Source organism: Vespa crabro, chromosome 1, assembly GCF_910589235.1.
Source record: "Vespa crabro chromosome 1, iyVesCrab1.2, whole genome shotgun sequence".
Lineage (NCBI taxonomy): Eukaryota > Metazoa > Arthropoda > Insecta > Hymenoptera > Vespidae > Vespa > Vespa crabro.
The window spans coordinates 1640055-1654929 of NC_060955.1; the positions used below are offsets into that span (position 1 = coordinate 1640055).

At 26.8% G+C, this 14875-nt stretch overlaps 2 protein-coding genes across 4 annotated transcripts; one reads left to right on the plus strand and one right to left on the minus strand.

Annotated features, from left to right (window-relative positions):
• Window positions 1–329: 329 nt before the first annotated feature.
• LOC124427635 (3-hydroxy-3-methylglutaryl-coenzyme A reductase) lies at window positions 330–13468 on the minus strand. 3 transcript variants are annotated; one of them, XM_046970936.1, is made up of 9 exons: window positions 13316–13468; window positions 4697–4922; window positions 4490–4601; window positions 4229–4313; window positions 3692–3989; window positions 3432–3583; window positions 1941–2481; window positions 627–1867; window positions 330–560 (listed from the first exon to the last, which is right to left on the minus strand). In XM_046970936.1, exons 2-9 carry the CDS (start codon window positions 4877–4879, stop codon window positions 449–451), a joined length of 2724 nt encoding a protein of 907 aa, XP_046826892.1. In that variant the 5' UTR covers window positions 4880–4922; window positions 13316–13468; the 3' UTR covers window positions 330–448. The 3 variants fall into 3 exon arrangements, with proteins under 3 accessions (XP_046826892.1, XP_046826983.1, XP_046826806.1); XM_046971027.1 differs by lacking the exon at window positions 13316–13468 and adding an exon at window positions 12140–12282; XM_046970850.1 differs by lacking the exon at window positions 13316–13468 and adding an exon at window positions 7705–8340.
• Window positions 13469–13751: 283 nt separating this feature from the next.
• LOC124428080 (U6 snRNA-associated Sm-like protein LSm2) lies at window positions 13752–14864 on the plus strand. Its single transcript, XM_046971733.1, has 4 exons — window positions 13752–14051; window positions 14158–14225; window positions 14321–14411; window positions 14531–14864. Exons 1-4 carry the CDS (start codon window positions 14049–14051, stop codon window positions 14654–14656), a joined length of 288 nt encoding a protein of 95 aa, XP_046827689.1. The 5' UTR covers window positions 13752–14048; the 3' UTR covers window positions 14657–14864.
• The last annotated feature ends 11 nt before the right edge of the window (window positions 14865–14875 follow it).

Below are 14875 nucleotides of genomic sequence, written 5' to 3' on the forward strand. Positions count from 1 at the left end.
TGAATTTTTCATATACATTTGTACATGTAAATTTATGAATATAATATAATATTATTTCATATTTATATGAATATAATATAATATAATATAATATTATTTCATATTTATATGAATATAATATAATATAATATTATTCATAAATTTCACAGATCATAATAAAAATCTAGACATAAAATAATACAATACTAAACAACAGAAAATAATTATACTTTAAGTAAACATTTTATGTACATTAGCGTATTTGCTTTTATCTTTAGGCTTATTTTTCTCTAAAAAAAGTTTTTTGATGTTCTATTGTCATGTTCATCTTTTATAGGAAGAAATATCTATATTTTAACATTGTATTTCTTTGGGAGACAAAAAATAATGTGATAGTTCATACAGTATTACCTTTCTTTTCTTCATAACCACATTAAAAGGTATACCATAAATAATACTAAAACTTACTTTAATATTCTGAACACTGTTTTGGTGAAGGTAGTGATATACTTGGTACTGATAGTTTTTCTTCTTTAGTACTTTGCACAATGCTCATTGGATTACTTACTGTTGTCGATGATCTGAAATCAAAATTATTTCTTAAATTATAGTACAGCAAATATTATCAAGAAATTTAAATAACATACCTGTTATGCCTAAGATGACTTTTGACTAAATGTCCAGCTGTTAGAGCAGCCAATAGAGATAATTCTCCTGCAAGCACTGTGGCACAAACTATCCTTGCTAATCTACTGGCATTTTCACCTGGTTGTTCTATATTTGCTCCTTTTACACCTAACATAGCTAAACACGCACTTTGTGCTGGAAGTCCTGTTCCACCTCCCACGGTGCCTATTTCAATACTTGGCATTGTGCAAGAGACATATAAATCTGTACCATCTGGTCCCCATGGTTCCATCAGTGTCATGCAATTGCTACTGGTCACATTTTGTGCAGGATCTTGTCCAGTAGCTATAAAAATGGCAGTCACTATATTTGCGGCATGAGCATTAAATCCTCCTATGCTACCCGCTATTGCTGATCCTATCAAATTTTTGCTTATATTGACATCCACTAATGCATGAACAGATGTCTTTAGTACATTTGTCACTATTTCTGATGGCACCACTGCTTCACAAACTACACTTTTACCTCTACCTTCAATCCAATTTACAGCGGCTGATTTTTTGTCTGTACAGAAATTACCACTGAGAGATAAAACTTCCATATCAGGGAAATATGATTGCACTGTCTGTAGAGATTTTTCTGTTCCCTTTGAAAGCATGTTCATTCCCATAGCATCGCCAGTTTTGGCTACGAAACGAATAAATAAATGTCTTCCTGCATTTCGTACATGGATTTTAATCAATCTAGCAAATCTGCTAGTTTGATCAAAACTAACTTTCATTTTTTGAAAGTTTTCTTGAGTTTGCATCCATGACATGGCTTCGCTTGCTCTGACGATGTTCGGAAACCGAACAACCGGTCCTCTTGTCATACCATCTGCTAGTAGACGGCTTGTCACTCCACATTTTAATAATGCTCTACTACCACGATTAGTAGATGCCACTAAACAACCTTCGGTCGTAGCCATAGGAACGTGAAAATATTCTCCATCGATTAATAAAGGTCCGGCAATGCCAACAGGTACTGGTACATAACCAATAACATTTTCACAACAGGATCCTAGTACTTTTGAGTAGTCATAATTTTTATATGGTATTTCCAGTAAATCATCAGTAAAATTTCCAGTAGTGCTTAATAAGAGTCGTCTGATACCGACACTCCTTTCCATATCTCCAACAGCTTTTTCCAATTGATATGCAGGTATATATTTATTTTGTACTAAATTAATGATCTCTGTATCCGTTAGTGCGTTTGTTCCAAGCTACAAATAAATAAGGAATATCGTTTTACAATAATATTTATTAATAATTAACAAAGAAATACATTTTACTTACTTCAGATCGATAAATTTCAAGACACTCTTCTAAATTTCTTGGTTCAATAAGCTGGTGTGATGAATCTTTATTACTTGATGTATCCGTAGAATTTATTTTTTCATCAGTTTGTATTTCTTTATCAACAAGTTCTACGTTATGTTCGTTTATTACTTCTATCCAATCATTATTTATTTCGGATAATGGAAAGACTGATCGTTGAATAGACATTGTACCTTCGAACCGTCGCCTTAATGAAATATCCATCTTTTCTGTAGTAATAGTTTCTGATTCAATTATGTTCTCTGTATTATTTTCTTGGAATCTCAATTGTTTTGCTATGTCTCCTTTATCTTCAAAGAAAATGAATTTAATGGCCAATGCCAGAAGTAGAATTAATATAACTATATTTTCCGCACTAACTGATAACCAATTCATTAAATATTCTTTAATCTCTGAATGTTTATCTGTTTCGTTATATGCGTTTACTACAATATGTGAGTTGGTTGGAATTGCACCTTCCACTGTATGCTCACTTCCACTACTTTTAAATGGCCAACGGCTGCAACCAAAGAATGATGAAATATAGAATAGAAATATAATAATGAAAAATATAGATATCTACATTTTAATACTACATTAGTATATTCAATTACAAATTGGATGTTCACAATAAGATACTTTGTTTATATATAGGATGTTCTTCCATCAACGTTTTTTCTTAAACTGAAGTAGACTTAAAGAGACGATAGTAACGTGACAAAAGATACTAGAACTATGTGATATTTTTAAACTCTCATTTTACTCTGTATAGAATGCCAATACATTTCTCATGTAATATTTAAACCCACTATGGATCGACATTATATTTATATATATTATTTATCGATATGACTTTTATCTGATGTTATTTTTATCATTTTTTCTTTTTTTAAAAAAGAAGAAAATCATAAGATCTACGGTGTATTTTTGTATTGAAATCTGTAAATATTTGTAAAACCGACTGTAAAAAAATCTTGTGTATAGAATACGGAAGTTTAAACCTAAAGACTTAAAATATATATATATACATATATATATACATACATTATATATATATATACATATATATTATATATATATATATATATACATATATATATTATATATATATATATTTTAACTTTTATATATATATAGTTATTCACACTAGATTGTAAAATCCCGCGAAATATGTAAAAATGTTCAAAATATATCATATTTCACAATGACGTTAAACCATTCATTGAATATGAACTAGATGTATACCTATGTCAGTGTCACAATGTGAACCTGACCCGTTAAATTTAAGAATAAATACTGCTACACAATTGCAAACGTAGAAATGTGTGTAGCAAAGGTTAGAGATGGCCGTGATAACTTTTTTCCTTTCTTAGAATTTTATAGAGAGCTTACAGTGTTATATTCTGAAAGATTGCGATGTATGAAAGATAGATTATTTTCAAGTTAGAAGGAAATTTATTGTTAAAATACCTGTTTGCATGAACCACGAATAAACCAGCAATCATAATTAATTTAACACGTTCTACTACAGGATTTGGTTTTTGTTCCTCTTCGTTTATAGAATACATCATAAAAATCTTATCTGCAGTTAATGGACCCATAGTGTGACTTCCTCGAGAAAGCTGCAGCAAATGTAAAATGTTAAACACGCGCTTGACATAAATATAATAATGAACAAGAGTTCTTTTTTTATTTTTTTTATTTTTTTTTTTGTTTATTCAAATAATTACCTCGAGAATGAGTGATAAGCACGCGGGATAGAATGTCAAGAACACGACGTAATTTACAATTGCACCAAGACATGCAAAACTGCAGAGTGTCTCTAATCGTTTAAACCCTGATAAAGAGCCTATTCCAATAAGAAGTGTTTCGACTAGAGTATCCAATGTTATGGTTGGACCCAAAAGAGACATACCGCGTGCAATATTAGTGCGTACTTCTTCTTGATTTCTTGAACTTAATGCGAACTGTGCTAATATAGCAGCTTTCGAAAGATCAATCAATAGTAAGAAAAAGAAGAGTGCATCCCTATAAATAAAAAAATTTTTGCATAAAGAATTAAATCGACTACCTTAACTGAAATATATTTTCTTATTCCCGTCATTACGAAATACTTGGTATATAAAATATATGAAGTATAACAATTTAGAGAATTGTGATGTCAAAAAAAGAAAAGAAAAGAAAAGAAAAAAAAAAAAAAAAGAAAAACAATAACAAAATAAATCTAAACGATTTATGTATTTGATTTTATGATATAAAGAACTTACTTTAGATCGAAGATGCTACGACCAAAATTTATGACACTAGATGTAAATATTACGCTTGAAAAAATTATAAATAAGCCAGCGATACCTGCACATAAAAAAAGTAATTAATAAAACCTTAATATCTATATTTATTTATTCAAATATAATATTATAAAAAAAGATTTTTGTTATAAAATTGTCGTTTACATTTAATCTTTAATATGCATAAAAGTGAAATTTTTATAAATAATATCGAATTATCATTATTATAAATTTATTTACCTAATATATATTTTGAACCAAGTTTCTGAAGATTTCGAAATTGATGATATGTAAAAAGGATTGCGAGACATCTTATTATAGTCATTACTATAATTTCCACAGCGTTCAAATCCTAATCAATCAAAAATACATTTTATTGAAAAAAAAAAAAAAAAAAAAAAAAAAAAAAATATATAACTATAAATTTTTGTAATAATATTTACTTACGTCAGGATTACATCGACCATGCCGACAATTTACTGTTATTGGTAGAACATCAGCATCGTGAGTTTGTCCATTTCCAGTATCCATGTTCAACATACAAGCTGTTAGAGTCAATGTTGTTACAATCACCTCTAACGGATGACTAGCACAAAATCTGCCATGTACCTCAAAGAGTTTTGCTAACATTTTGTCCAATTTTCTTTTTCTTTTTTTCTTCCAATATCCAAATCTATAAAATATATTTTCAGAATCAAGATTAAGCATTTGAAAGCATTTTACTCGAAACAAAAAACAGGAAAAAATAGGAAAATTACGTCAATTCTCGAGTAAGAAAAAAGAAAAAAAAGAGTAAAGAAATAAAAGGGGGATATAACGTAAAAACAAATATAATAATTAAAAAATAAAACTGTAAGGTCGAGAATAAAATTAATATTAATATATTATTGTGATCTATTACATTACATAATATTGCATTTACGAATGGATTGTTTTATTTTATGAGTAATAAATTTTATGAATAATAAATTTTATGAATAACAAATGAGTAATAAGCGAAAAAATATTTGAAAATTATGCGTAATAAACTGAAATAGAAAAGGAAAAAATAAAGTCAGGACAAGCAAGTTTTTTAAGAGAATGTTTCCTTAATTTAATTTTCTTAGTATAATATACGAAATAAAAAAAAAAAGAAATAGAGTAAAAAATGATAAAATTTTCTAATTGACATTGATTAATAAATGGAAATCAAATGACATTGATTACCAAAAGAAATTATTTATTTTTAATGAATGCATTATTAATAACTTGTTTTATAACATAATGAATAATGATAAATATTCTACTAATTTTTCTTTTCAATTATTCACAAAAATAAAAGGAAAAGAGAAACAAATAATATTTTATAATAAAAAATTGCACAAGAACAGTATCGATCTAAAATTTTATCATTCATTATTTTCTTACGTATAACTAGAAAAAAAGAAAAAGAAAAGAAAAAGAAATACACGTCTGTTGAGATCGGTGACTTTCGAATAGTTAATAAAATAACTCTTAAGATAAGAATTTCTACATAACTAATTAATTAATTATCTTTTTCTCATGATTAACACGTTCCGTGCCATGTGTACCACCGGTGGTACACGTTAAATTTGATCTTCAAATGGATTGGCTCGGAACGTGTTAATGATAAATATTTTATAATATTTGCTATAACAAATTTAATTCAAAAATTCAGTAATTAAGTTGACATAACTGTTTCGAAATTTATAAATATAAAATATTATGTTTTTTTTGATTGTTTACAAATAAGTAAAAATAAATTATAAAACATAGAGTTTAGCTATAAACGTAGAAATTGGCATAGAAATCTTATTACTATTAAATTTTATATCTATTTTAATAAAGAATGTATATATACATACATATATATATATATATATATATATATATATATATATATATATATGTATGTATATTTGCATGATACTACAATTACGAAAAAAAAATAAGCAAATAAAAAGAGCAATTTAATTTTTTAACCCTCAAAAACGCGTAATTCAATGAAAGCAATAATATTAAAAAAGAAAATTTCACCGCATCTGGCGTAATTGCGTTAAACCGCAAAACCGCATGCATCTCTTATACAAATTATTTTCGAGAATTATTACGTTTTTTTCTTCAAAATACAGGCAGCTATTATATATATATATATATATATATATATATATATATATATATATATATATATATATATATATAAAAATAATGTATTTTTACAAACACTTTCTTTGACATTCACCTTTCACACAAATGCAAATGTTGCAATACCTGCAATTGAATGTCGGACTCACTCTCACTCTTACCCTCCCCCCCTCTTCTCTCTCTCTCGTTTACTCTCACACTTTATCTTTTTTCCTTTTATACACATTTTTCCATCTAACGTTTCTCCTTCGAACGCTTACGAGAGCAAGTCGGTATAGAATGAGATCGTTTTTTTAGCCGAAGAGATTTTTTGAACTTGAACGGATCATAGAAGTATAATAAAAACAGACTTTCGATCGTGTGTTCCACTTTTATGCATGACCTCGCGAACAAACGACGTTTATTTTCATCAATTTTCTTGTTATAAACAGATCTGATAAAAGAAAATAATTATATTCTAATAAAAACGTTACTCATATGCGGTTCAAAGAAAAAAACTCCAAAAGAAAAGGAGAGGAGAGAAGAGAAAAACTTTCGACTTTTCTATGATGAGATGCATATACAGAGTGTCATGTAAATCATGATACAAGCGACCGATTAATGATTTTACAAGGAGAGATAATACAAAAAAGCAAAAAAAAAAAAAAAGATAGAGAGAAAGAGAGAGAGAGAAAAAAAAAGAATAATATTTTTCTTCATTTAAGACTTTGTCTTCGAGAAAAATAAGTTCGAAGATTACTCGGTTACACGTATATTAATTATTAGTTTTTATTCATGTTGTTTCTATTTTTCCGCTTTTTTTTTCTTTTTTTTCGACGATTTCTTAATAGAATTATTATAGGAATACGTTTAAAATATATTAATACGTAATTGCGGAAATACGACAACAGTAATAATATAATCAAATTCATCGTTCTCAGAAATGAAATGTTAAACAAATAAATGTTATTCTTTTGTTAAAATTTATTTTTGCAGGTAAAATCACTATCCAACACCGCAAATATCATGCTTTTGACAACATTTTTTATAGATATGCATACATACACACACACACACATACATACATACATACATACATACATACATATATATATATATATAATATATAAGAAATAATAGCACGAAAATTTTGATTTAATTCCCTCCAATATATATATATATGTTTTAAGATAACTTTTCAAAGAATGAACTGTTTCGTAGAAGCTCAAAGTTGGCTCATGGTACATGTGTATGATACGATATATATATATATATATTTATATATTTCTCTCTTCCTCTATATGATACACATACGTCATATACTAACGTACCAGTTTCGTCCACTTTACTGCTGACGAAGATGACAAGACGTCCACCTCTCAAGAAAACTAACAGAAACCTCGATCTTTTTGTCTTCTTTTTTGTCTTCCTCTCTTCTTTTTCTCTTTCTTTTATATTTTTTTCGAATGAAAAATAAAAGAAATTCACGATGATTTTTACGTTAAATTCCCGTTAAACTATGGATGTCAAAGAGCGCGCGAAAACTCATATGCCGGACATCTCGTAAACTACTCGTCAAATTTTTACTTTCGTCGAAAGTGACAGAGAAGCGATCTCGAGGGGAAAGAAGGGAGTAAGAGGTAGAACTAACAAACGCAATCGGATAGAAAGTGGCAAGGTGAAACCGTAAGACGACACTACACGGTCGAAGAGAACCGAAAGTCTTTTTCGAATGAACGTGAATTTGTAAGAAACGCGGTCGCAAACAACGACGACGAGGACGACAACGACGACGACGAGGATGATCTATAACGCGACAAATTAAAAGGCACGAAGACGAAGACGAAGACTAGGACGAAGACGAAGACGACGATCAACGGACAACGTCTGCACTCGAGCCAACGAACAGAAATGAACTTATACTGCCCATCGCATCGAGGTCTCCTTCATTGATTCTCTTTTCTTCTCTTTCTGATCCTCCCCACCATTTAAAATTCAAAAACCAAACGGAACGTTTGATTTTCGGGGATATACATGAAAGTTGTTGCCAGTATTTATTTACATTTTTTCTTTTTTTTTTCTTTCTTTTTTCTTTTTTTTTTTTTTTTTTCTTTTTTTTTTCTTTTTTTTTACAGTGAAATTCACACAATAATTAAATCAATCGTTTATGTCTCTTCTATTTCTGGCTTTATTATTATATTAACAAAATTTAAATGTTTGTGATAATTCTTAACCGTTCGCCATCAAAGTATATTGATAAGTCGTTTAAATTAATATTGTGAAATAAATAGAATCAAAATTTTGTAAATATATTATATCGATACAATTATATACATTAAATATAATTTACTAGATATAACTATTAACTTATCGAAAGAGAAAAATAAAAAAAAAAGAAAACAGAATGTTAATGTTTATTGAAAAAATATGTATTTAAATTACACATTTATTTTTATATATTACCTAATTTTTAATTTCAAACTTATTATCTTAGTGGGGGTTCGTCTTTTAATATAGATCCGATAATACATTATCGGCAAAAAACAAAAAAAGCAAAATAAGTAAAAATTAAAATAAGAAAGAATGAAGGAGCCATTTTTCTTGTTGACAACAAAATTGAATACCTCTTTTCTTATCGTGAATTTATTAGCACAGATGAATAAATTTAAAAACAAATTTTATGGGAAAACTTTCAGTAATGACATATTTTTGGAGATAGTCTTGTCATTTGTTCTTCCTTTTCATTTTTTTTTCCTTTTTGCTTTTGTTAATATAATCAAGTATAGATGTTATAATTGTACAACGAATGAAAACTAAATTTGTGTTTACATATTTTAATTATCAAATAAGCATAAAATTTCCTAACTGATAGTAAATGCAATTGATAAGTATATTACAATACTATCTCGTTAGAATTAATAACGAAAATGAAACTTACGCAACTAACAGGACGCGTTTGCCATTAAGAAAGAAAGGGAAAAGAAAAAAAAGAGAAAAAAAAAGAAAAGAAAGAAAAAAAGAAAAAAGAAAAAGAAAAGGAAGAATGTAGTTAAGCGATAGTTTACTATGATTTTTTTATTTGCTAATGACCTAAAAGAAAAAAAAAAAAAAAAAAAAAAAGAAATGTATGTGAAGGTCATCATATAATATCCTTTCTCTTTGTGTTTATTCTTCGTGAAAATTATTGTTTGATTCATAATCAACGATACAAAACGTTAAACGTAAAAAATTTAATTACGCCCTATTCAATTTCGTCAAAAATATTTCATAGCAAATGAAAAGAAATTTCTTTTTCTAAGATATATAATATATCGCCCGTCTGTGTGTGTGTGTGTGTGTGTATGTCTTAGAAATACATCCGAAAGTTTTTCTCGCGCTTTCTCTTTCTTAAATCAAGTTCACGGTCTAAAGAAGATTAGAAACGGACGTAACTATTTCCCAAACACAGAGAATATTTCAAAATAACTCCTTCGTTCTCTCCATCCTATCTTTTCGAGAAAACCAAAATAAGAGCTTTGTCGTCGTTCTAAGATATTCTAAATTCATCCGAAATGTTTATCCTAAGCGCTTACGTACGTGGTTTTCGTGCTTTTGTATGGAAAGCAAAGATCTGGATGGAAAGAGAAACGATGAAAGAGAAGAAAAGAACGATGAAAGTAACGAAATCCATAATCGAAGATTACGTAATCATGAAAATACATACTGATTAAACATTTACTGCGGAATAAACGAACATTTATCTTTTTGAAAAACCATATGATTGAAGAAGACACTATCGAACATACAAAATAAATTATACGTTAACCTTCCCTATTAATATATATATATATATAATTTTGTTCTGTCGAAAAAAAAAAAAAAAAAAAATTCACTCATTCGAAAGTTATAATAGAATCATTAATATTGGTATAATTAAATACTTTAATTACTCTTTTTTCAAGACTTTCTAATTTTTTTTTTTTTTTCAGATTGTAAAATTACAAGCTAAACTTGTACAACTATATTACTAAGTTTATCATAATCTGAGGAAAAAGAAAAGAAAGAAGTATCGAAAAGTCAATCTTTAAAATTATTTAGGAACAATAAATCCATTCTGTATACGTATAATATTAAATCTATTATATGTAACTATATATTTATTCAGATAAATGTATGACGTCGGAATAATATGACGTTATAGAGGGTTAACGAATAATTCATAATTTTCTTGATAACAATTACGTGTGGGTTTATAAATAAAGTTGATATGACTTCTCGTTAACCGATCAAGTAATCCAATTTAAAGTTTCAAATGAAGTTTATGATTAGATTCAATTATTTTTTTTTTTTCTTTTTTGGGGGGATATCCAATGCGTCATATACATATCAATATGTCTATTACATTTTTATTTTCTTTGAGATAAGATATAATATATTATGAAGAAAAATATAACTGAATTTTATTTACAATTAAAATAGGAATCCTACTTTATTTTCTAAAATTAGAAAAAACTCTAATTAGAAAATTAAAAAAATTTCTGACAGTATAATTAGAGTTACGAAAAAATATCACATTGGTATATTTCAAAATATAACATCGTTATTATGAAAGAAACTATATCGACAAAATCGATTTATTAATTATATCGTTAATAATTTATGAAATAGAATTTTCTTAATGATTATTTATCGAATGTTGATTTTATTTAAATGTATGAGTCAAAAATGATAAAAGAGACTAAAGAAAAATCAATACGAAAGGGGAAAACGAAATATGTGACTTATGTTGAGAGACGACGAATATAGTTAGAATGGCGATATACATTAGATCGTTTGAAAAGGAAACTTCCAAAATGTTTATACGTTTGAACGAGACTGATGACCACGATAAAATTTGAGTAGAATCTTTTTTTATCTCTTTCTTTCTTTCATTTCTTGTCTCTCTCTCTCTCTCTCTCTTTTTTTATTTTGGGTACACCTTTATCGAAGTAAGCTGACTTTTCCCGGAACTATTTGAAATACAAGGAAGGTTACTCCATGCTTCGAGCCATGCATCTTTATCATTCTAATCGTTATTATAATAGTTTATTCTTTCTCAATCGAATCGTCGTTATTCAACGTTATATTACGTGATTGTAATTTCAAGTAACGTTAAATAATTCTTTAGTAAAAGAAAGCAGCTAACTATGTGCTAGATATAACGAATATACAAATGAATTTCTCTTCTATGTTCGATATATTTTCGAGATATATGTATAAAAGAAAATAAATTTTTAAAAAGATTAAAAATTTATTGAATAAATTAATAAATTTTGAAAATTATCACACATATAAATTTTTCATTTTCTTCCGACGATCCCTTGTAAATTTAAATTGTGGTATATTTAACATATTAGTATAATTTTAAGGAATTTTTATTTGAGGAAATATTTGCAATCTCATTAAGATCCATTAGTCATTAATACAAATTCATTTGCATTTTTGGCCAAACCTTAAAGAAATTTCTTTGTAAGAAATTAATTTAAAATCAAAGCGCGCGCGAAAACGTGTGACGTTATATACGTAGATGGATTTTATCTATAGTTGCTCTTAAAAAACGTGCACGTCATACATTAAATCCTCGAACAATATTATAAACACATTCATAGAAGTAATATAGAAGTAATCATCAATTCATATGAATTAATTGCTCCTCTAAAACAGATAAACAGCTGTGATTCACGTAACTGTTCAACCCAGAAAGATAAGATGCAAACTCTATTGCAATTAATAAATATATATACTTACTAAATTTCTTTGATATATATATATATATATATATATATAAAATGACGTCGATGAGATATTGCGAAACAAGCACATGAAATAGTTACTTTAGTAAGACTATTTTTTCTTCCGCTCAAATGTTTAATTAACTACAATTTTGTCAACACCACGTATATATATATGTTTTTACCTTGAGGAAACTATTTTATTATCAGTTAATATTTGTTAAACTTATCTACAATGTTTTTAAGTATGTAGTTTCCCATTATAATTAAATGTAATTTTGCATTATCTCATTTAAAAAGAAAAAAACCTACGTCATATGATTATCTTTGTTATGTAATAATCGTCTACATTATACATACAATTCACTGATTAGCTTTTTTATAACATTTATTTATTATCCATTCATAATATAGTTCATTTTCCTACAATTCATTTTTTCTTATTCATTATATCATGTATATTTCAAATATGTTTAATTATATGAAATGAAAGGTAGTTTTTCATATATGTTTTTTTATATTATAAAAACAGTAATGATAAAATTAGTAATGATAAAATTATTAATTTTATTAATTCTTTTATTAAATCTATCAGTTATTTTATCAATCAATGACATTGCTCAATTTCTATGATTACACTTTTATGAAGTATCTAATTAATTTATTATTCTTAAATATTTAAGAAATATATAAATGAATGTTAGTGTTGTAATTGATAATAAAAAAGATTAAAGCATGTCATACTTTAATATGACATATGTATCACAAATATGGAATATAATATTGACCAAAAGGAAAACTTTGTATGTATCATAAGTGTAGCGTATAACATTATCGACAAAAATAATCTATGTGCATGCAATTTTTACACGTTGTTTATACAATTATAACAACATTTTTTTATATATAAATCATTTTGTCAAAGATAATATTCATTTTATGAAAATAAGATAAGTTTAAAATTATGTACAATACTTTCACATGAGTAATGTAGTATTAATATTTCAACCATATACATAACAGTACTTCAATAACTTTGTAATTGCAAAAAAAAAAAAAAAAAGAAATTCATATGATAATTGAATTGTTGTCATGATTAGTTCTCTGATGAAAGTATTAAAATACGAGGAAAAATATTTCTGTATAAACTATATAATATTAACAAAATTTTAATTTTCAGTAACACTCTTACCGTTTTCTTTCGACGTATATCACTCAGCCAATCAAAGTAATATCGTCAAATAAATATAGATAAAATTACTTCTTTATATTATTTTTCTCTACGTTAACCATTGTATGCCTACAACACGAAGACGCCTAATCGAAACGTTGGAACTCGTAAAAATTGAATAATAGTATCATGTAGCACCTCTGGCGATTGCATGATGTACTAATATTTTACTACGCCTTTCCAATTGTTAAAGAAAATATTTCAAATTTTTATTTACTTTATTCATTGTTACAGGATATTAATCATATAATACATATATCCCTTATATTTAATTTACAAAACAATATCAATTTACAAATTATAACAAATGATATAATTGATCGTTTATTTATTTTTAATAAAATATGAAAATGTTAATATCGAATAAATTAAGAAAAGGTATCAGAAATTAAAATTATTGCATAGATATCTTATCATATGTCGATGTAGACGATTAAAAGAGCTCTATCTGTACAGTTTAATAGTAAACTAATTTAAGAAAGTTGGCGCGCGTTTTCCGTAAAGTTTGGCGGCCCTGATGAGAGTGCAGACGAATATTATACCGGCATCATTAATCTAACCTTATCTTGAGACGTCATGACAATGACTTCATTCTAATTTATTGATTTTTTTCTTATAAACAACAATAAATAGAATTCAAGCGATCAAGAAAAATTAAATTCTCTATATTTGACGTTATTAATTCCATATCAAAATGGTAAGTACGAATTTAAATTTATAAATATTTGAAAACACATAAAAAGAAACAAATATTATAATATATAAAATAATATATATATATATATATAATATATATCTTTTAGTTGTTCTACTCATTTTTTAAATCCTTGATTGGAAAAGATGTAGTTGTGGAATTAAAAAATGATCTCAGGTAATGTTTATTCCAATTTTTCTTTTTGACTAACAATAACAACAACAACAACAACAACAACAACAACAATATATAACGTAGATATACATTTGCAGCATTTGCGGTACTTTACATTCTGTGGACCAATATCTTAATATAAAATTGACCGATATAAGTGTAACAGATCCAGATAAATATCCTCATATGGTATGTAATATTAATTAATGATATTTCATTTCAATTGTTTTTATATGATAATATTCATCTTTATTTTTTAATATTTTTTTCAATCATCATATTTATTATAACAATGTGTTACATTTCAGCTATCAGTGAAGAACTGCTTTATTCGTGGATCAGTAGTACGATATGTACAACTTCCTGGAGATGAAGTGGATACACAGCTTTTGCAAGATGCAGCCCGTAAAGAAGCAGCAGTTCAAACAAGATGACATGTTTTTCTTTTGAAATATCTTATTATTTCATTGATTCATTTTATACAAACTATATTAAAGATATCAATTAATTTAAAAATATAAACACATGGTTATTGCATATGTTAAGTTCTCTCCATATATATTGTCTTTACATGTACAAAAGCAGGTTTAAAAGAGATATTTAAAAATGTTATTTTTACAAGTATAAATTTATTCAAAGAAATATGCTAAACA

Excerpts from the sequence above, each read along its gene's own strand:
- LOC124428080 (XM_046971733.1), top strand. Across the intron at positions 14,226-14,320 it reads GAATTAAAAAATGATCTCAG|CATTTGCGGTACTTTACATT; the intron begins GTAATGTTTATT and ends ATACATTTGCAG. Across the intron at positions 14,412-14,530 it reads CAGATAAATATCCTCATATG|CTATCAGTGAAGAACTGCTT; the intron begins GTATGTAATATT and ends GTTACATTTCAG.
- LOC124427635 (XM_046970936.1), bottom strand. The coding sequence starts at position 4,879 with ATGTTAGCAAAACTCTTTGAGGTACATGGCAGATTTTGTGCTAGTCAT. Across the intron at positions 1,868-1,940 it reads TTGAAATTTATCGATCTGAA|CTTGGAACAAACGCACTAAC; the intron begins GTAAGTAAAATG and ends ATTTATTTGTAG. Across the intron at positions 561-626 it reads AGTCATCTTAGGCATAACAG|ATCATCGACAACAGTAAGTA; the intron begins GTATGTTATTTA and ends TTTTGATTTCAG.